Source organism: Hyla sarda, assembly GCF_029499605.1.
Source record: "Hyla sarda isolate aHylSar1 chromosome 1 unlocalized genomic scaffold, aHylSar1.hap1 SUPER_1_unloc_26, whole genome shotgun sequence".
Classification (NCBI taxonomy): Eukaryota; Metazoa; Chordata; class Amphibia; order Anura; family Hylidae; genus Hyla; species Hyla sarda.
Window position 1 is genome coordinate 201,921 of NW_026607588.1, and position 22,236 is coordinate 224,156.

At 43.9% G+C, this 22,236-nt stretch overlaps 1 protein-coding gene across 1 annotated transcript in view; it reads right to left on the reverse strand.

Moving 5' to 3' along the window:
• Positions 1 to 4,872: 4,872 nt before the first annotated feature.
• LOC130298153 (oocyte zinc finger protein XlCOF22-like) overlaps positions 4,873 to 22,236 on the reverse strand; it is a 44,598-nt gene continuing 27,234 nt past the window's right edge. Inside the window, exons 6-7 of the mRNA XM_056551061.1 lie at positions 22,106 to 22,214; positions 4,873 to 6,234 (exon numbers count right to left, since the gene is read on the reverse strand). Of these exons, the coding sequence (XP_056407036.1) occupies positions 5,045 to 6,234; positions 22,106 to 22,214 (1,299 nt within the window). The 3' untranslated portion in view covers positions 4,873 to 5,044. The remainder of the gene's footprint in view (positions 6,235 to 22,105; positions 22,215 to 22,236) is intronic.

Here is a 22,236-nt window from a genome sequence, read left to right on the forward strand (position 1 = left end):
GGTCCCTTAGCGGCACAATAACTGGGGAATGTTAATGGAGGTCCCTTAGAGGCACAATAACTGGGGAATGTTAATGGAGGTCCCTTAGCGGCACAATAACTGGGGAATGTTAATGGAGGTCCCTTGCCGTAATAATCGCAACACCCTCCCAAGAGAAGATCACAGTAAACAAGTTATCTGCTGTCCATATAAAGGGGTCAAACAGTATTTGGCACATATGTGAGGTCTTTCAGAAATAGACCTTATGGTGACGAGACACAACGACAAACTAGGCAAGTTTCGCTCCCATTACTCAGCGGAGATTTAAAGGTGAACTCCGGGATGTAATAACTGATCCTCTATCATAAGGATAATGGGTAGGTGTCAGATCGTGGGGAGTCCGACTGCTGGGAACCCCTGTAATCTCCCACATGGCGCCCACAGATCTCTACATAAAAGGAGACATTTCGAGAGCGGGAGCGTTGCACTCTGCTATCTCCGACTCTCCCATAGAGCTGCATGGAGGGGGTGTCAGCCGCAGCTTCGTGCTGTTGTTGAAATGTCTCCTTTTATGCAGAGATCCAGGGTGCCGTGTGGGAGATTACAGGGGGTCCCAGGAGTCGGACCCCCCACGATCTGACACCTACCCATTATCCTTAGGATAGAGGATCAGTTATTACATCCCAGAGTTCTCCTTTAATCTGGCTGACATCTTTCTGCCTATTTCCATGATACTGAGGGTATTGATGAGGATCAGGCCTCGGTATTGATGGAGATCGGGCCTCGGTATTGATGAGGATCAGGTCTTGGTAGTAATGAGGATCGGGTCTTGTTATTGATGAGGATCGGCTCTTGGTATTGATGATTATCAGGTCTTGGTATTGATGAGGATCAGGCCAGGGTACTGATGAGGATTGGCTCTTGGTATTGATGATTATCAGGTCTTGGTATTGATGAGGATCGGCTCTTGATATTGATGAGGATCAGGTCTTGGTATTGATGAGGATCAGGCCAGGGTACTGATGAGGATTGGCTCTTGGTATTGATAATTATCAGGTCTTGGTATTGATGAGGATCGGCTCTTGATATTGATGAGGATCAGGTCTTGGTAGTAATGGGGATCAGGCCAGGGTATTGAGGAGGATCAGGTCTTGGTATTGATGAGGATCAGGTCTTGGTATTGATGAGGATCGGCTCTTGTTATTGATGAGGATCGGCTCTTGGTATTGATGAGGATCGGCTCTTGGTATTGATGAGGATCAGGCCAGGGTATTGAGGAGGATCGGCTCTTGTTATTGATGAGGATTGGGTCTTGGTATTGATGAGCATTGTGTCTTGGTATTGATGAGGATCAGGCCTTGGTGATGGCCATGTGACTGTTTTGGCCCAAGAGATCCTGGTTTGCCCAACTCATGTGGCTGGAAGCTTCCCCCATCTGACTGCATGGAGCTTAGTCAGTCTGTTCTTAGAGCTACGGCCTTTCGGACAGGGGTTAGATACACTTAAGGAGTGAGGCTACAAACAGATCATATGAATATAAAAAATGTATCAGACCCAGTGCCGATCGAGACTGTTTGATTCCCGGTCTCCCTATCTAGACAAATTTATTCCCGATCTCCCTATCTAGATGGTTTGATTCCTGGTCTCCCTCTGTAGAGTGATTGATTCCTGGTCTCCCTATCTAGACAAATTGATTCCCAGTCTCCCTTTGTAGAGTGATTGATTCCTGGTCTCCCTATCCAGACGGTTTTATTACCGGTCTCCCTAGCTAGACAAATTGATTCCCGGTCTCCCTTTGTAGAGTGATTGATTCCTGGTCTCCCTATCCAGACTGTTTGATTCCCGGTCTCCCTTTGTAGAGTGATTGATTCCTGGTCTCCCTATCCAGACTGTTTGATTCCCGGTCTCCCTTTGTAGAGTGATTGATTCCTGGTATCCCTATCTAGACAAATTGATTCTCGGTCTCCCTTTGTAGAGTGATTGATTCCTGGTCTCCCTATCCAGACGGTTTTATTCCCGGTCTCCCTAGCTAGACAAATTGATTCCCGGTCTCCCTTTGTAGAGTGATTGATTCCTGGTCTCCCTATCCAGACTGTTTGATTCCCAGTCTCCCTTTGTAGAGTAATTGATTCCTGGTATCCCTATCTAGACAAATTGATTCTCGGTCTCCCTTTGTAGAGTGATTGATTCCTGGTATCCCTATCTAGACAAATTGATTCTCGGTCTCCCTTTGTAGAGTGATTGATTCCTGGTCTCCCTATCCAGACGGTTTTATTCCCGGTCTCCCTAGCTAGACAAATTGATTCCCGGTCTCCCTTTGTAGAGTGATTGATTCCTGGTCTCCCTATCCAGACTGTTTGATTCCCGGTCTCCCTTTGTAGAGTGATTGATTCCTGGTATCCCTATCTAGACAAATTGATTCTCGGTCTTCCTTTGTAGAGTGATTGATTCCTGGTCTCCCTATCCAGAGTGTTTGATTCCCGGTCTCCCTATCTAGACAAATCGATTCCCGGTCTCCCTAGCTAGACAAATTGATTCTCGGTCTCCCTTTGTAGAGTGATTATTTCCTGGTCTCCCTATCCAGACTGTTTGATTCCCATTCTCCCTCTGTAGAGTGATTGATTCCTGGTATCCCTATGCAGACTGTTTGATTCCCGGTCTCCCTATCTAGACAAATCGATTCCTGGTCTCCTTTTGTAGAGTGATTAATTCCCTGTCTCCCTATCCAGACTGTTTGATTCCCGGTCTTCCTATCTAGACAAATCGATTCCTGGTCTCCCTTTGTAGAGTGATTGATTCCCGGTCTCCCTATCCAGACGGATTGATTCTCGGTCTCCCTATCTAGACGGTTTGATTCCTGGTCTCCCTATCCAGACCGATTGATTCTCGGTCTCCTTATCTAGATGGTTTGATTCCCGGCCTCCCTATCTAGAAGGTTTGATTCTTGGTCTCCCTATCTAGACTGATTGTTAGATCTTGGATTTTCTTCAGGAATGATTTGATAAAGGTTCAAATTGCTGCTCTCTCTGGTTAAATACAGAATAAAGTTCTACTCTACATTTGGGCCCAGGGTAACAAGGTCTGTATCCCCATGAGATCTCTCTAGTTCTGAAGAGATTATCTTCCCATCCCTTTGAACCGCTGGAACAGGTAAAAAGATATAATTCTTCTCCATGAAAATGGCTTTTCTATTGGCCATCACTAGGTCTGTGTTATGGGCAGAGAGAAGCCTTGTCCCCTTAGCTTCAGTTTCATATGTCTCTTATAATATCACATATACATGTTACATATAAGATATACTTAGCATGTGTGTTATACAGATTTGTTCTAAGGCTTCTCTATAGGTGTGCCACCTGGAGTTCTCCTTAAATTTTTTTCCATGGATACCATCCTACTAAGACTGTTTTTAACACTACAAAGCAGTAAGGGTCTCCCTGAAGAACTACTTTCCATTACCCCCATCATTGTGCTGCCGAGGGACAACAGGGAAGATCTAAAATGTTACTGTCTCCCTTAGTCTCCTCAGCAGCACAAGTATCCATCCCTTAAAAGGGGTTGTCTGGTTCTCTCCACGGCATGGGGTATAAGTAGGGTACGGGGGGGAGTAGGGTACCGCTGAGTGCCGGCTCTCAGTGAAGATCTTGTACTGTCGATGTCGATGTCATTCACTTCTATGTTTTTTTTTCTTTTTAAGGCTCAAGGAACAATGTGCCTTTTTGCCGAAACCACTAAGGGACTGAAAGCGCTCCTGGCCAACAACTAGGGGTCAGCCTGGCAGTCCACCAAAAAAAAACATAAAACCGGTTTGGCAACCTAATGACACACACACCTCCCCCCGACCAACAGGAGGGACACGCAGAAGTGCACCGGACCCTGACTAATCCCACTGAAACACAAAAAGAACACAAAACGTGGACACAATGATATAAATAAATAAATAAAGTAGGGGTCCCAAATCCCAAGTGAAGTCCGGCCACATCCAGGGGGAACAGGTGACTTCAAGGCGGCTGATGCTCAACCCCGGTACACCGGCCCGCTGTGTGGTTCCCCATCCTGCCTCGGTGGTCTCGCCCACTAACAGGAAAGGTGCTACACCTGATCTTAGCCAAAAAGCCGAGACGAGAAGCATTCATTTCTATGGGAGCAACAAAGATACTGGAGTACAACGCCATGGTATCTGGCATCTCCGGGGCCCCCAGAGAACACACTCCACACCCAGAGCCGGGGTCAAGTTCAGAGAACACGGGGAATAGGGGATGAGTTTTCCCCGGACAACCCCTTTAATATTACTTTATAATTTACTCACTGAAGGGAGGGGTAGGAGGGGCTTATATTACTGAAGAGGGTGGGTTAAATTTTCACTTATTTGCATATACATTTAAATAATTCCTTTAAATGTATATGCAAATAAGTGAAAATTTTAACTCACTCTCTTCAGTAATATAAGCCCCTCCTACCCCTACCTTCGGTGAGTAAATTATAAAGTAATATTATCGGGGGCGGAGACCCCCCCCATCATGGTGCTGCTGAGGGGACTAGGGAGAAAACACATAACATCTGAAATCGTCCCCTACATTCGAGAATAAGAGCAGCGTCAGCTTTAGTCATTATTACATAGTAACGACAAATGGGGTCCTTAGCAGCAGTGCCCAGATCCCTGGGAGCCGATTATTCTCCCCGAAATATGAGCGCAGATGGATGAGGCCCACGGGAGGGGGAGACAGAGTCTACATAAAGTAACTACAGATGCTGGGAGTTGTAGTTTTGCAACGGCTGGAGGCATCCTGGTTGGGAAACACTAGTCTAATAGAAAACCATGAATCATAGTGATATCCTGAAAGTGACCAAAAATAACCCTCTGGGGGCGCCGTATTGTTCTATACTTGATTGAATATAATAAAAGTTTATTACAGCAGTAAGATTGGCCGAGATACAAACTTCTGTATAAAATTACACAAATAGGAAATAGATAAGACAGAACATATAAAATACAATGACAATGTGTAATAGAGTCGCACTCACTTCTCTGAGTTCATGTAAAAAATTTCCCACATTCTGAACATTATTAAAGCTTGTCTCCTGTGTGAATGATTTTATGTTTCAAGAGATTAGATTCTTTTAGAAAGCATATTCCACATTCAGAACACGAGTAAGGCTTATCTACTGAGTTACCTTTTCCTTGTGTAACAAGATCAGAGTTAGAAGAAAAGCCATATTCATGCTTTACAAGTCTGTGAATTCTCTCATGATTCTCGAGTCTGGCTTTAGTAATATAACATTTTCCACATTCTAAACACGAATATAGCTTCTTCCTTGTGTGACTTTTCTCGTGTGAAACAAGATCTAATTTATATTTAAAACGTTTCCCACATTCTGAACATAAATATGTCTTCTCTACTGTGTGACGTCTCTCATGTAGGATAAGATCTGATTGACTTGTAAAACATTTGCCACATTCTGAACATGAATACGGCTTCTCTCCTGTGTGAATTCTCTCATGTATAACTAGATCTGATTTACTTGTTAAAATTTTCCCACATTTTGAACATGCAAAGTGCTTCTCTCGCAAGTGAATTCTCACATGTATAATAAGATCTGATTTACTGATAAAACATTTCCCACATTCTGAACATGAATATGGCTTCTCTCCTGTGTGAATTCTTTCATGTACAACAAAGTCTGATTTAGTCGTAAAGCATTTCCCACATTCTGAACATGAATATAGGTTCTTTCCTGTGTGAATTCTCTCATGTATAGCAAGATTTGATTTTTGTGCAAAGCATTTCCCACATTCTGAACATGAATATGGCTTCTCTCCTGTGTGAATTCTTTCATGTATAACAAAATTAGATTTATTTGTAAAACATTTCCCACATTCTGAACATGAAAACAGCTTATTTCTTGTGTGACTCTTTTTGTGTATAACAAGAGATGACCTTCTTGTAAAATATCTTCCACACACATCACAATAAAAACATTTACCATTTTTTGAATCTGTCCTTGTGGTAACAATGTGTGGTTGGTCAGGAGAAGGTTCCCCATGATCAGGGGGATTATTATATGATAGATCTGGATGGACATTAGGGGTAAGGAGGTTTTCTCCTGAGAACCGCTCCATGATCTCTCCATCTTCTCCGGAGGAGCGCTCCATGATCTCTCCATCTTCTCCGGAGGAGCGCTCCACGATCTCTCCATCTTCTACTTTAATATTTAGCGATAACATGAGGTTTCCCTCGGAGTTGTTCCTTGGACGTTCTGTAAGAATAAAGAATTAGATAATTTATAACATTTTAATTTCAGATTTTATTACAAGGCGGAGACTTCACGTTATGCATTGCACTCTTTCTTTGCGGAAAACAGCAGCAAGCAAATTATTAAATAAATTTAACCAAAAATACTTGAAATGGTACAGCCAAACCTGCTATCATAACGCAAGCACCAATTGGCATCGGTTATATAAAGGTGATGTCGCTCTAATTCCTTCCTCTTTCTTTGCTGCTGTAAAGAACATAAGTTCTACATTATTTGCCTTTATTTTCATTATTTCTTTATCTTTCATTATTCCCTTTCATAATTTATTTTTCTCATAATGAATTTTTTCCCCGTTTCATATTAATTCCCAATTATATGTATTCTTTCCTTTTATTAATAAATTTTTTTTTTTTTGCGGTTCAAAATAGAAAATTCTTGCAGTTGTCACTTTTGTCTAGACAGGAATATCCTATTGAAAGCGGAATATCTCCCAGGACTATTCAACACTGTAGAACTCCCGTTTTCGACTATAACAAATCGGAAACTAGATCATTTGATCTTTCATTGCATCAATTCTCCTTGGGCCTCTCAATTTGGATTTATTCGCATCTCGTCTGAACAACTTCCTTTTTTCTTTGGCTGGTGACCAGATCTCGAAGCTCTGGGAGTGGATGACTTCTGTCAATATTAGGGACCGCTTTATGCTTTCCCTCCTTTTCCCCGATCCCCAGGGTTCTGTTACAAGCGTTACTCCAGAAATCTGTTCTGGTCTTGGTCATTCCCTGGTGACCGATGTAATTGTGATTCCCTCAAATTCTGGGAATGACAACAGATTTCCTGAGGATTCTCCCATCTTATTAACAAATTCTTTTGGATCCTTCAGGGAACCCTCACCCACTCGTTTTATCCGATCAATTGACTCTGATGGTTTGGAAAATCTCAGGTCGATACAGGATTTTTTCAGTCAACTAGAGACATCTTATCTGAAGCCTGGTGTCACGATGAGGGGTGGACAGGGAGAGTGAACCCTAAGCTGTCCCTAGTGACACTCTCCCTGCCTACTACCCTAAACAGTGGATCGACAACTTGGATCCGGTCCCTCCCTGCGCTACAGTGCAGTGGGCGTAAAGGTTAACAAATATACTAAACATAGTCGGTTCACAGGCCAGAAACATAACAAGAATACAACCAAACAACCAGATAACAATTTAAGGAATAACACAGCTCTACTTCTGCCCTCTGAGCACACCCATGAAGCAAAACGCGTCAGAGGTTTCATCGCGCCAGTTTTATCCTGTGATCCTAAAGAGCAAAGAATTTGTACCTGAACACCCAGTGCTGGACATTCGTTTTTGTTTAAACAACCAGATAGGCCACAAAGGATATAAACATACAAACAGGGCAGGATATAGCGAACATAGGACACTGTTCACACTGGGACACAGAACTGGACACCCCACTCCACAAAAGGAGTAGACAGAAATACTTAATCCAAATAGACTACTAGCCAGTAGGCACACTCACCAGTGTGGAATGGAAACTGGCCTAGTAGAAAACAGAAGTATAAAACACTAGACTAAAACTAGATGAGTCTGAATAGACTCCAGGATACCAAAACAGGAATTATAACACACAGAGCACAGGTACCAAGCAAGACTAACAGTGTGAACACAGACATATTCTAAAATCTATTCAAGAACAGGCAGAACCATGGTTAAAACTCAGATAAATACTAAAAGACAAAAGCAAGGTGCATAATAAAACAGACAGTGTCAAGAGTTTTGCAACAGGTGGAGGAACACAGATTGCAGGAACACGGCTGTAAATCAGAGTTTTAGCAATCATGTGCCTCCAACTGTTGCACAACTACAATTCCGAGCATACCTGGACAGTCATAGGACGTGTGGACATGCTGGGAGTTGTAGTTTTGAAAAAGATGTGTGCGTACAGAATAAGACCAGGGAGGAAAGGGTTACAGATCAGAGTGCTGTAATTGGCTGACTGCCATGCTCGCTCCCAAGACCAGTGACTCAGAGCAGAGGGAGGGAGGGGGCGTGGTCATCAAAGTGAGGAGAAGAGAGGGACACGCCCCTGCCTGTGGTGGACAAATTCTCACTGAGCAATCACTGCAAGTAAATAAAAAGGTAATTCTGAGAGAAATATAGGTCATAGACACATAAATATGACATGTACATCATCAGGATGAGATATGGGGCAACATACAACCAAATAAATAGGTGTGGAAAGCAAAAATAACCTTATAAAGTTAGATGGGTGCCAGTCCTCAGAGCGTGACCAAGGCAAGAAAGTCCAGTATAGTATAGGGATGGAAGACGGCACCAACTTCATTGGTCCAAACACATACAGGTGCTGCAACGTTTCCACCTTATAATCAGGTCTTTCTCAAGCTTGTTGCAAGATCGAAACGTTGCATCACCTTTAAGTGTTAGGACCAATCAAGTTCACCACCCGGAGAGCCGTCTTCCATCCCTAAACTTTACTGAGCAACATAGAACAGTTTGAATTTTTTTGGGTGATCTGAGGCTTTAAAATGTTGGACAATTCCTTCCTAATGGAGTCTATTTCCAGTCTTTAGAATATTCCGTCTTCTATTTCCAGTCTTAAGAATATTCCGTCTTCTATTTCCAGTCTTTAGAATATTCTGTCTTCTATTTCCTGTCTTTAGAATAATCAGTGTATTATTTCCAGTCTTTAGAATATTCCGTCTTCTATTTCCAGTCTTAAGAATATTCCGTCTTCTATTTCCAGTCTTTAGAATATTCTGTCTTCTATTTCCAGTCTTAAGAATATTCCGTCTTCTATTTCCAGTCTTTAGAATATTCTGTCTTCTATTTCCTGTCTTTAGAATAATCAGTGTATTATTTCCTGTCTTTAGAATATTCCGTCTATTTTCCGTCTTTAGAATAATCCGTCTATTATTTTTCGTCTTTAGAATATTCCGTCTATTATTTTCCGTCTTTAGAATAATCCGTCTATTATTTTTCCGTCTTTAGAATAATCCGTCTATTATTTTTCCGTCTTTAGAATAATCCGTCTTCTATTTTCCGTCTTTAGAATAATCCGTCTTCTATTTTCCGTCTTTAGAATAATCCGTCTTCTATTTTCCGTCTTTAGAATACCGTATATACTCGAGTATAAGCCCAGTTTTTCAGCACAATTTTTCGTGCTGAAAACGCCCCCCTCGGCTTATACTCGAGTGAACTCTCCGCCTGTCCATCCCTTCATCAGTGGTCTTCAACCTGCGGACCTCCAGATGTTGCAAAACTACAACTCCCAGCATGTCCGGTCATGCTGGGAGTTGTAGTTTTGCAACATATGGAGGTCCGCAGATTGAAGACCACTGCGGCCTTGTCATCATCCAGCCCCCCCCTTTTGTTTTGTACTCACCTCCCCTCGGCGGGAGGTTAGGGTGAGTTGGTCCGGGCCATCTATGCTGCAGGGACCGTCCGGTGGGGATGGTTAGTCGTTGCAGGCTGTCTGTTTTCACCAGGGGGGCCTCTTCTGCGCGCCCGGCCCAGTGACGTTGCCTTGACGACGACGCACATGGACGTTGCGCATGAACGTCCCTATGCGTCGTCGTCAAGGCAACGTCACTAGTCCACAGTGGTCTTCAACCTGCTGGACCTCCAGAGGTTTCAAAACTACAACACCCAGCATGCCCGGACAGCCGATGGCTGTCCGGGCATGCTGGCAGTTGTAGTTTTGCAACATCTGGAGGTCCGGCAGGTTGAAGAACACTGCGTACTAGTGACGATGGCTGTCCGGTCATGCTGATGGCTGTCCGGGCATGCTGCAGGTTGAAGACCACTGATGAAGGGATTGACAGGCGGTGATGATGAAGGGGGGGGGATGATGACAGGGGTCTGGATGATTACATGGGGGGGGATGATATATTTCCCACCCTAGGCTTATAGTCGAGTCAATAACTTTTCCTGGGTTTTTGGGGTAAAATTAGGGGCCTCTGCTTATATATGGGTCGGCTTATACTCGAGTATATACGGTAATCCGTCTATTATTTTTCCGTCTTTAGATTAATCCGTCTATTATTTCCTGTCTTTAGAATAATCAGTCTATTATTTTTCGTCTTTAGAATAATCCGTCTATTATTTTCTGTCTTTAGAATAATTCGTCTATTATTTTCTGTCTTTAGAATAATTCGTCTATTTTCTGTCTTTTTTTTTTTTTAGGTTTTTATTTTAATAATAAAAATTAACAAAAATACATTGTACAATTCAGATATAACAACATCACCAATCAAGAAAAGACAAAGACAAAAAGGCCAAAATAGCCATGCTTGTTTACATCTGAGAAGTATAATCATTATTAGCGCCCCCCCCCCTCCCCCTCCAACCCTCCACCCCACCCACTGGCACCGAGAAAAGGAAAGAGAGAAGAAAAAAAAAAAAAAGGAAATTTTTTTTTTTTTATTAATGTTTAAGTCTACCATACATTCCTAAATTTTCTACATTCACTTTGACCCTTCTTACTCCTCATCCATCTAAACTCCTTATTTTTCATGGTTTTTAACCCTTCCTTCCATTCCTCTATTTGCAGTTCTTTAGGGAATATCCAATTCCTTAATATGATCAGTCTGGCGAAGAACAAAATCCGATGTAACAGACACTGGTATTTGCCCATCTTACCCATAGCTCCCAGCAGTATAAACTCTATCGTACGAGGAACCTTCACAGGGATTTTACTTTCTACGTCTTTTATTACAGATTCCCAGAAATCAGATATCTTCTCACACGACCAAAAACTATGTAAATAGTCCGCTTCTTCCAAACCACATTTAACACACTGTGACGTAATCTTCACCCTTATTCTATGTAAATGGAGCGCGGAATAGTGGGTCCTGTGTAATATCTTAAATTGTGTCATTTTATGTTCCATATTACGTGAAACCTTGCTTATATTTTGGGCCATAATGTCCCAGTCTTCCTCAGACACAGTACCCACTATTCCGGACCATTTGTCTTTAATTCTATCGATCCCCCTTACTCCAATAATCTTATTTAATTTCTTATACAAAATTGAAATTCCTTTTTTTTTAAAGTGCTCTATTTGAGTTAGTGCTTCTATGAAATTGTGTTTCTGTGCTACATATATCTCCTTATCTATCGTGTTATGGACTGCGTGACTAACCTGCCAATAGTACAGCCAATCATTATCACTAATATCATACCCCCTTTTTATGTGTTCAAATGAAAAGAGTTGTCCTTTATCAAATAGTTGTTCTAGTCGTTTTATACCCTTACTATCCCAAAAAGTTGACTCGCAATCCACCAATTCTTTAAATTTGTTGTTACCCCATAGGGGTGTGAACCCAAAACTATTTCCTACATGTAATTCTCCCTTTAATCTTTCCCACACTTTCCTATATTTATACCATAACATCGTGTTATTTGACCCACTCTCCTCATAATCATCTAATTCCAACACCTCATATATGTTCACTTTCTCCTTATCTACTACAATCTTCTCCAGATATCTAGAATTTCTCAATTCACGATTCGTACCAACTGCGCGGCCATGTAATAAACAAAGAAATTGGGCATATCCAATCCCCCCTATCTCCAGGGGCCATAAAATATCTGTACTTCAGACGAACCCTTTTTCTTCCCCATAACAATCTACCCAGTATCACTTCTATCTTCCGGAACCAGCATTTACCGATCCACATTGGCGAAGCAGCAAGAAAAAACAGGATCTGTGGGAGGACCACCATTTTTATTATCACCATCCTTTCTGACATAGAGAAGGGCATTTTTATCCAAACTTCTACTCTCTTCGCTAAACTATTCAAAAGGGGCCGTATATTGTTAATCACAAACCTATCATTCGTGGCTGCTATTTTTACTCCCAGATACAGGAAACATTCTTTTTTTTAACACGGATAATCTTCCCACCGTCTCCCCCATATCCTCATCCAGGGGGAGCATAGTAGATTTACTCCAATTTATCTCCAACCCAGATAGGGGGGCAAAAGCCTCGAACATCTTAATGATACGATGTATTTTTTCTTGTGGGTTAGTTACAAAGAGGAGAATATCATCTGCAAATAACAGGATCTTACTCTTCTCTCCGTTTACTCCAAATCCCTCATAAACATCATTATCTCTTATCCAAGCCGCTAAGGGTTCAATATAAATTAAAAATAAGAAGGGTGAGAGGGGGCAGCCCTGCCTTGTTCCTCTGCCTAGTTTGAATGGGTAGGAGGGGGTTCCATCCACCACTACACTTGCCTCAGGGTTAGTGTATAGTAGCTGAATATAACTCAAAAACCTCGGGCCCACCCCAACCCTCTTCAAAACTTCCCAGAGGTATCCCCACTCCACCCTGTCAAAAGCTTTAGTAGCGTCCAATGACAGAATGGAGCGGGGGCCCCGGGATCCACTCTGGATTGCTTCATACACCTGATGAATATTGTCATGAACCGTTCTTCCTGACCTAAACCCTCCCTGGTCACCGCCCACCACTACCTCCACTACTTTATCCAATCTCCTTGCCAGTGCTTTCGCTATTATCTTTATATCCATATTAAGCAAGGAGATAGGACGATATGAGCCCAAATCTAAGGGATCTTTATCTTTTTTCCTAATGAGTCTAATATTAGCCTCACACATAGATTTAGGGAGAACCCCCCCCTCCAGGATTCATTAATGATACCCAGCAGTTTTGGAAGTAGCAGAGTTGAGTATATCCTATATATCTGGAAGGGAATGCCGTCAGACCCGGGGGATGTATTCCCTTGGATTGATGCCACTGCCTCCTCCAATTCCTGGAGGGAAATTGGGCCGTCCAGGGAATCCCTGACATCCTCTGTCAAACTTGGAATATTAATTTCCCTCAGGAATTCCGCTACCTCCGCCCTATTAATATCGCTGCCTATATAGAGATTGGAGAAAAAAGAGTTAACCATTTGGGCTATTTCTTCTCTATCTGTGGTTATGCTGCCATCCGCCCTCCTCAGAGCCATAATACCACATTCCTCACCTTGATTTTTAAGTAATCTTGACAGTGTCTTGTTTGGTTTCCCTTTCTCAAAGATATTAAATTGCCCCCTGAAGTTTATTTTGTGCCTTTTTAAGTAGATCTTCTTTATATTCCTCTTGAGCTGCCTTCAGTTCTATCAGCTGTTCCCCCCACTATCCTCTTCTATCCCTGCTTCTAATGTTGCCACTTTACTATTCAGTACTGATTCTTCCTGTGAGAATTCCTTTTTCTTTTTATTGATTCGCCCTATATATAGGCCCCTCAAATATGCCTTCATGGTATCCCATACTACCTGAGGGTTTGCGGACTTATGATTAATCTCCCAGAATGCCTCTATTTCCTGTCTAAACCAGTCCTGATCGCCCACTAATTCTATCCAGTGGGGGTTGAGCCGAAAGCCCAATCTTTTCCCACCCATTACCTTACCTCCAATTTCCACCACCACTGGGCAATGGTCCGATAGGGTTTTAGCTTTATACTGCACCCTGCTGGTCCAGGTCATCGCATTCTTATCACACAGACATAAGTCAATTCGGGAAGCGGTGTTATATGAGGTACTAAAACATGAGTACTGTCTTACTCCTGGGTTTAGTTTCCGCCACCCATCAACCCAATTCATCTCTCCATAGTACCTCGCCAATGCTGTTTCGTTCCCCACTCTAAAAGGTGGAGGAATATAAACAAAAGCCAAGATGACTGCCCTATCTTCCCATATTCCATAGAGAAATACATATCGACCATACTTATCTACCTTTGCATTCTTAGTCTCGAATGGTGCCCTCCTGTGGACATACACTGACACTCCCACGGAGTAAGAAGAGAGTCTAGAATGGTGCCCTCCTGTGGACATATACTGACACTCCCACGGATTAAGAAGAGAGTCTAGAATGGTGCCCTCCTGTGGACATATACTGACACTCCCACGGAGTAAGAAGAGAGTCTAGAATGGTGCCCTCCTGTGGACATATACTGACACTCCCACGGAGTAAGAAGAGAGTCAAGAATGGTGCCCTCCTGTGGACATATACTGACACTCCCACGGAGTAAGAAGAGAGTCTAGAATGGTGCCCTCCTGTGGACATATACTGACACTCCCACGGAGTAAGAAGAGAGTCTAGAGTGGTGCCCTCCTGTGGACATACACTGACACTCCCACGGAGTAAGAAGAGAGTCTAGAATGGTGCCCTCCTGTGGACATATACTGACACTCCCACGGAGTAAGAAGAGAGTCTAGAATGGTGCCCTCCTGTGGACATATACTGACACTCCCACGGAGTAAGAAGAGAGTCTAGAATGGTGCCCTCCTGTGGACATATACTGACACTCCCACGGAGTAAGAAGAGAGTCTAGAATGGTGCCCTCCTGTGGACATATACTGACACTCCCACGGAGTAAGAAGAGAGTCTAGAGTGGTGCCCTCCTGTGGACATATACTGACACTCCCACGGAGTAAGAAGAGAGTCTAGAATGGTGCCCTCCTGTGGACATATACTGACACTCCCACGGAGTAAGAAGAGAGTCTAGAATGGTGCCCTCCTGTGGACATATACTGACACTCCCACGGAGTAAGAAGAGAGTCTAGAGTGGTGCCCTCCTGTGGACATATACTGACACTCCCATGGAGTAAGAAGAGAGTCTAGAGTGGTGCCCTCCTGTGGACATATACTGACACTCCCACGGAGTAAGAAGAGAGTCTAGAATGGTGCCCTCCTGTGGACATATACTGACACTCCCACGGAGTAAGAAGAGAGTCTAGAATGGTGCCCTCCTGTGGACATATACTGACACTCCCACGGAGTAAGAAGAGAGTCTAGAATGGTGCCCTCCTGTGGACATATACTGATACTCCCACAGAGTAAGAAGAGAGTCTAGAATGGTGCCCTCCTGTGGACATATACTGACACTCCCACGGAGTAAGAAGAGAGTCTAGAGTGGTGCCCTCCTGTGGACATATACTGACACTCCCACGGAGTAAGAAGAGAGTCTAGAATGGTGCCCTCCTGTGGACATATACTGACACTCCCACGGAGTAAGAAGAGAGTCTAGAATGGTGCCCTCCTGTGGACATATACTGACACTCCCACGGAGTAAGAAGAGAGTCTAGAATGGTGCCCTCCTGTGGACATATACTGACACTCCCACGGAGTAAGAAGAGAGTCTAGAATGGTGCCCTCCTGTGGACATATACTGACACTCCCACAGAGTAAGAAGAGAGTCTAGAATGGTGCCCTCCTGTGGACATATACTGACACTCCCACGGAGTAAGAAGAGAGTCTAGAATGGTGCCCTCCTGTGGACATATACTGATACTCCCACGGAGTAAGAAGAGAGTCTAGAATGGTGCCCTCCTGTGGACATATACTGACACTCCCACGGAGTAAGAAGAGAGTCTAGAATGGTGCCCTCCTGTGGACATATACTGACACTCCCACAGAGTAAGAAGAGAGTCTCGAATGGTGCCCTCCTGTGGACATATACTGACACTCCCACGGAGTAAGAAGAGAGTCTAGAATGGTGCCCTCCTGTGGACATATACTGACACTCCCACGGAGTAAGAAGAGAGTCTAGAATGGTGCCCTCCTGTGGACATATACTGACACTCCCACGGAGTAAGAAGAGAGTCTAGAGTGGTGCCCTCCTGTGGACATATACTGACACTCCCACGGAGTAAGAAGAGAGAGTCTAGAATGGTGCCCTCCTGTGGACATATACTGACACTCCCACGGAGTAAGAAGAGAGTCTAGAATGGTGCCCTCCTGTGGACATATACTGACACTCCCACGGAGTAAGAAGAGAGTCTAGAATGGTGCCCTCCTATGGACATATACTGACACTCCCACGGAGTAAGAAGAGAGTCTAGAATGGTGCCCTCCTGTGGACATATACTGACACTCCCACGGAGTAAGAAGAGAGTCTAGAATGGTGCCCTCCTGTGGACATATACTGACACTCCCACGGAGTAAGAAGAGAGTCTAGAATGGTGCCCTCCTGTGGACATATACTGACACTCCCACGGAGTAAGAAGAGAGTCTAGAATGGTGCCCTCCTGTGGACATATACTGACACTCCCACGGAGTAAGAAGAGTCTAGAATGGTGCCCTCCTGTGGACATATACTGATACTCCCACGGAGTAAGAAGAGTCCTAGAATGGTGCCCTCCTGTGGACATATACTGACACTCCCACGGAGTAAGAAGAGAGTCTAGAATGGTGCCCTCCTGTGGACATATACTGACACTCCCACGGAGTAAGAAGAGAGTCTAGAATGGTGCCCTCCTGTGGACATATACTGACACTCCCACGGAGTAAGAAGAGAGTCTAGAATGGTGCCCTCCTGTGGACATATACTGACACTCCCACGGAGTAAGAAGAGTCTAGAATGGTGCCCTCCTGTGGACATATACTGATACTCCCACGGAGTAAGAAGAGTCCTAGAATGGTGCCCTCCTGTGGACATATACTGACACTCCCACGGAGTAAGAAGAGAGTCTAGAATGGTGCCCTCCTGTGGACATATACTGACACTCCCACGGAGTAAGAAGAGAGTCTAGAATGGTGCCCTCCTGTGGACATATACTGACACTCCCACGGAGTAAGAAGAGAGTCTAGAATGGTGCCCTCCTGTGGACATATACTGATACTCCCACGGAGTAAGAAGAGAGTCTAGAATGGTGCCCTCCTGTGGACATATACTGACACTCCCACGGAGTAAGAAGAGTCTAGAATGGTGCCCTCCTGTGGACATATACTGACACTCCCCACAGAGTAAGAAGAGAGTCTAGAATGGTGCCCTCCTGTGGACATATACTGACACTCCCACGGAGTAAGAAGAGAGTCTAGAATGGTGCCCTCCTGTGGACATATACTGACACTCCCACGGAGTAAGAAGAGAGTCTAGAATGGTGCCCTCCTGTGGACATATACTGACACTCCCACGGAGTAAGAAGAGAGTCTAGAATGGTGCCCTCCTGTGGACATATACTGACACTCCCACGGAGTAAGAAGAGAGTCTAGAATGGTGCCCTCCTGTGGACATATACTGACACTCCCACGGAGTAAGAAGAGAGTCTAGAATGGTGCCCTCCTGTGGACATATACTGACACTCCCACGGAGTAAGAAGAGAGTCTAGAATGGTGCCCTCCTGTGGACATATACTGACACTCCCACGGAGTAAGAAGAGAGTCTGGAGGGTATTCTTCTTTGGCCCACTTCCTTGGAAGTATCTGCTCATCTCTTGACCTATGGGTCTCGACTAAACATATGATCGCAGGAAGGCACCTCCGAATATAATCGAAGATTGCGCACTTCTTAATTCTATCCGACAAACTCGTACGTTCCAGGCTAATAGTTTAAGCATAGACATATTTACCTACGAGAGAAAAGAAAAGAGAAAGAAAAAAAGAAGATCCCCTCATTTGATCATCCCGTGCCATCCCTCCCCCCTCCCCCCATAATGCACCGTACTTGTACTATGTATTCCTATCCTAGTGACACCCCAGAGGTCCCCCCTCCCCCCTCCCCCCCCCCCATAATGCACCGTACTTGTACTATGTATTCCTATCCTAGTGACACCCCAGAGGTCCCCCCTCCCCCCCCCCCCATAATGCACCGTACTTGTACTATGCATTCCTATCCTAGTGACACCCCAGAGGTCCCCCCTCCCCCCTCCCCCCCCCCATAATGCACCGTACTTGTACTATGTATTCCTATCCTAGTGACACCCCAGAGGTCCCCCCCCCCATAATGCACCGTACTTGTACTATGTATTCCTATCCTAGTGACACCCCAGAGGTCCCCCCCCCCCATAATGCACCGTACTTGTACTATGTATTCCTATCCTAGTGACACCCCAGAGGTCCCCCCCCCCCATAATGCACCGTACTTGTACTATGTATTCCTATCCTAGTGACACCCCAGAGGTCCCCCCCCCCCATAATGCACCGTACTTGTACTATGTATTCCTATCCTAGTGACACCCCAGAGGTCCCCCCTCCCCCCCTCCCCCCCCCCCCCCATAATGCACCGTACTTGTACTATGTATTCCTATCCTAGTGACACCCCAGAGGTCCCCCCCTCCCCCCCTCCCCCCCCCCCCATAATGCACCGTACTTGTACTATGTATTCCTATCCTAGTGACACCCCAGAGGTCCCCCCCCCCCCCCATAATGCACCGTACTTGTACTATGTATTCCTATCCTAGTGACACCCCAGAGGTCCCCCTCCCCCCTCCCCCCCCCCATAATGCACCGTACTTGTACTATGTATTCCTATCCTAGTGACACCCCAGAGGTCCCCCCTCCCCCCTCCCCCCCCCCCATAATGCACCGTACTTGTACTATGTATTCCTATCCTAGTGACACCCCAGAGGTCCCCCTCCCCCCTCCCCCCCCCCCATAATGCACCGTACTTGTACTATGTATTCCTATCCTAGTGACACCCCAGAGGTCCCCCCTCCCCCCTCCCCCCCCCCCCATAATGCACCGTACTTGTACTATGTATTCCTATCCTAGTGACACCCCAGAGGTCCCCCCTCCCCCCCTCCCCCCCCCCCATAATGCACCGTACTTGTACTATGTATTCCTATCCTAGTGACACCCCAGAGGTCCCCCCCTCCCCCCTCCCCCCCCCCCATAATGCACCGTACTTGTACTATGTATTCCTATCCTAGTGACACCCCAGAGGTCCCCCTCCCCCCTCCCCCCCCCCATAATGCACCGTACTTGTACTATGTATTCCTATCCTAGTGACACCCCAGAGGTCCCCCCCTCCCCCCTCCCCCCCCCCCCATAATGCACCGTACTTGTACTATGTATTCCTATCCTAGTGACACCCCAGAGGTCCCCCCTCCCCCCTCCCCCCCCCCCATAATGCACCGTACTTGTACTATGTATTCCTATCCTAGTGACACCCCAGAGGTCCCCCCTCCCCCCCTCCCCCCCCCCATAATGCACCGTACTTGTACTATGTATTCCTATCCTAGTGACACCCCAGAGGTCCCCCCCACCCCCCCCCATAATGCACCGTACTTGTACTATGTATTCCTATCCTAGTGACACCCCAGAGGTCCCCCCCCACCCCCCCGAGACGTAGATTTAATACTCAGCTCTTACTTCCAACCCCTAATGCCACAATAGTATCTTATATTAGACGCCTTCTTTATCCATCCAATCTGAGACTTCTTGGGGGGTTCCAAATATTGTTACCTTTCCCTTATGTTCCACCCGGAGTCTCGTTGGAAACAACACAGAGAAGGGCACCCCCGCATTCTTTGCCGCCTTTTTATCTCCCGAAAGGATGTCCTTCTCCTCTGGGTCTCCCAGGAGAAATCCGGATATAGAAAGATATTCTGCCCATTGTATTGTAGGTCTCTCATCTCTATTGCCCTCCTAATTTTCCATCTTTAGAATAATCCGTCTATTATTTTCCGTCTTTAGAATAATCCGTCTATTATTTTCCGTCTTTAGAATAATCCATCTATTATTTTCAGTCTTTAGAATAATCCGTCTATTATTTTCAATCTTTAGAATAATCCGTCTATTATTTTCCGTCTTTAGAATAATCCGTCTATTATTTTCCGTCTTTAGAATAATCCGTCTATTATTTTCCGTCTTTAGAATAATCCATCTATTATTTTCAGTCTTTAGAATAATCCGTCTATTATTTCCTGTCTTTAGAATAATCCGTCTATTATTTTCAATCTTTAGAATAATCCGTCTATTATTTTCCGTCTTTAGAATAATCCGTCTATTATTTTCAGTCTTTAGAATAATCCGTCTATTATTTCCCGTCTTTAGAATAATCCGTCTATTATTTTCAATCTTTAGAATAATCCGTCTATTATTTTCCGTCTTTAGAATAATCCGTCTATTATTTTCCGTCTTTAGAATAATCCGTCTATTATTTTCCGTCTTTAGAATAATCCGTCTATTATTTTCCGTCTTTAGAATAATCCGTCTATTATTTTCAGTCTTTAGAATAATCCGTCTATTATTTTCAATCTTTAGAATAATCCGTCTATTATTTTCAGTCTTTAGAATATTCCGTCTATTATTTTCCGTCTTTAGAATAATCCGTCTATTATTTTCAGTCTTTAAAATAATCCGGCTATTATTTTCCGTCTTTAGAATAATCCGTCTATTATTTTCCATCTTTAGAATATTCCGTCTATTATTTTCCGTCTTTAGAATAATCCGTCTATTATTTTCCGTCTTTAGAATAATCCGTCTATTATTTTCCGTCTTTAGAATATTCCGTCTATTATTTTCCGTCTTTAGAATAATCCGTCTATTATTTTCCGTCTTTAGAATAATCCGTCTATTATTTTCCATCTTTAGAATATTCCGTCTATTATTTTCCATCTTTAGAATATTCCGTCTATTATTTTCCATCTTTAGAATATTCCGTCTATTATTTTCCATCTTTAGAATAATCCGTCTTCTATTTTCTGTCTTTAGAATAATCCGTCTATTATTTTCCGTCTTTAGAATAATCCGTCTTCTATTTTCTGTCTTTAGAATAATCCGTCTATTATTTTCCGTCTTTATAATAATCCGTCTATTATTTCCTGTTTTTAGAATAATCCGTCTATTATTTCCTGTCTTTAGAATAATCCGTCTATTATTTCCCGTCTTTAGAATAATCCGTCTATTATTTCCTGTCTTTAGAATAATCCGTCTATTATTTTCCATCTTTAGAATAATCCGTCTATTATTTTCCGTCTTTAGAATAATCCGTCTATTATTTTCCGTCTTTAGAATAATCCGTCTATTATTTTCCGTCTTTAGAATAATCCGTCTATTATTTTCTGTCTTTAGAATAATCCGTCTATTATTTTCCGTCTTTAGAATAATCCGTCTATTATTTTCCGTCTTTAGAATAATCCGTCTATTATTTTCTGTCTTTAGAATAATCCGTCTATTATTTTCCGTCTTTAGAATAATCCGTCTATTATTTTCCGTCTTTAGAATAATCCGTCTATTATTTTCCGTCTTTAGAATAATCCGTCTATTTTCCGTCTTTAGAATAATCCGTCTATTATTTTCCGTCTTTAGTCCATTGGGTCGGACAATCCATGGCGGTAATTGATATTTCTTCGTTTGGCGCTCATCCTACTAGAGGCGTGATCCGGATATTCTCAATGCAGCTGATTGGTCTTCGGAGTCCACTATTAAAACCTTCTACATTAAAGGGGAACTCCACTGCCCCAGCGCTCCGAACATATTGTTCCTAACATGGGGTGAGGGCTGTGGGTGTAGTGACATCACGGCCACGCCCCTCGTGACATCACACCACGCCCCCTCAATGCAAGTCTATAGGAGGGGGCATAGCAGAAACGTAGCACATACCTGGGGTAACACCTCCTGGCATTATTACATACCTGGGGTAACACCTCCTGGCATTATTACATATCTGGGGTAACACCTCCTGGAATGATTACATCCCTGGGGTAACACCTCCTGGAATTATTACATATCTGAGGTAACACCTCCTGGCATTATTACATCCCTGGGGTAACACCTCCTGGCATTATTACATCCCTAGGGTAACACCTCCTGGCATTATTACATATCTGGGGTAACACCTCCTGGAATTATTATATCCCTGGAGTAACACCTCCTGGCATTATTACATACCTAGGGTAACACCTCCTGGCATTATTACATATCTGGGGTAACACCTCCTGGAATTATTACATCCCTGGGGTAACACCTCCTGGAATTATTACATACCTGGGGTAACACCTCCTGGCATTATTACATACCTGGGGTAACACCTCCTGGCATTATTACATACCTGGGGTAACACCTCCTGGCATTATTACACACCTGGGGTAACACCTCCTGGAATTATTACATACCTGGGGTAACACCTCCTGGAATTTCCTCCTTCACTTCCCTCATACACGGGTGATGGCCGCTCATCCTCTCTTCTTCATCCTCCACTTTATTATTAGTCAGATCTCCCCCCTGATGTGACATATAGAACAAT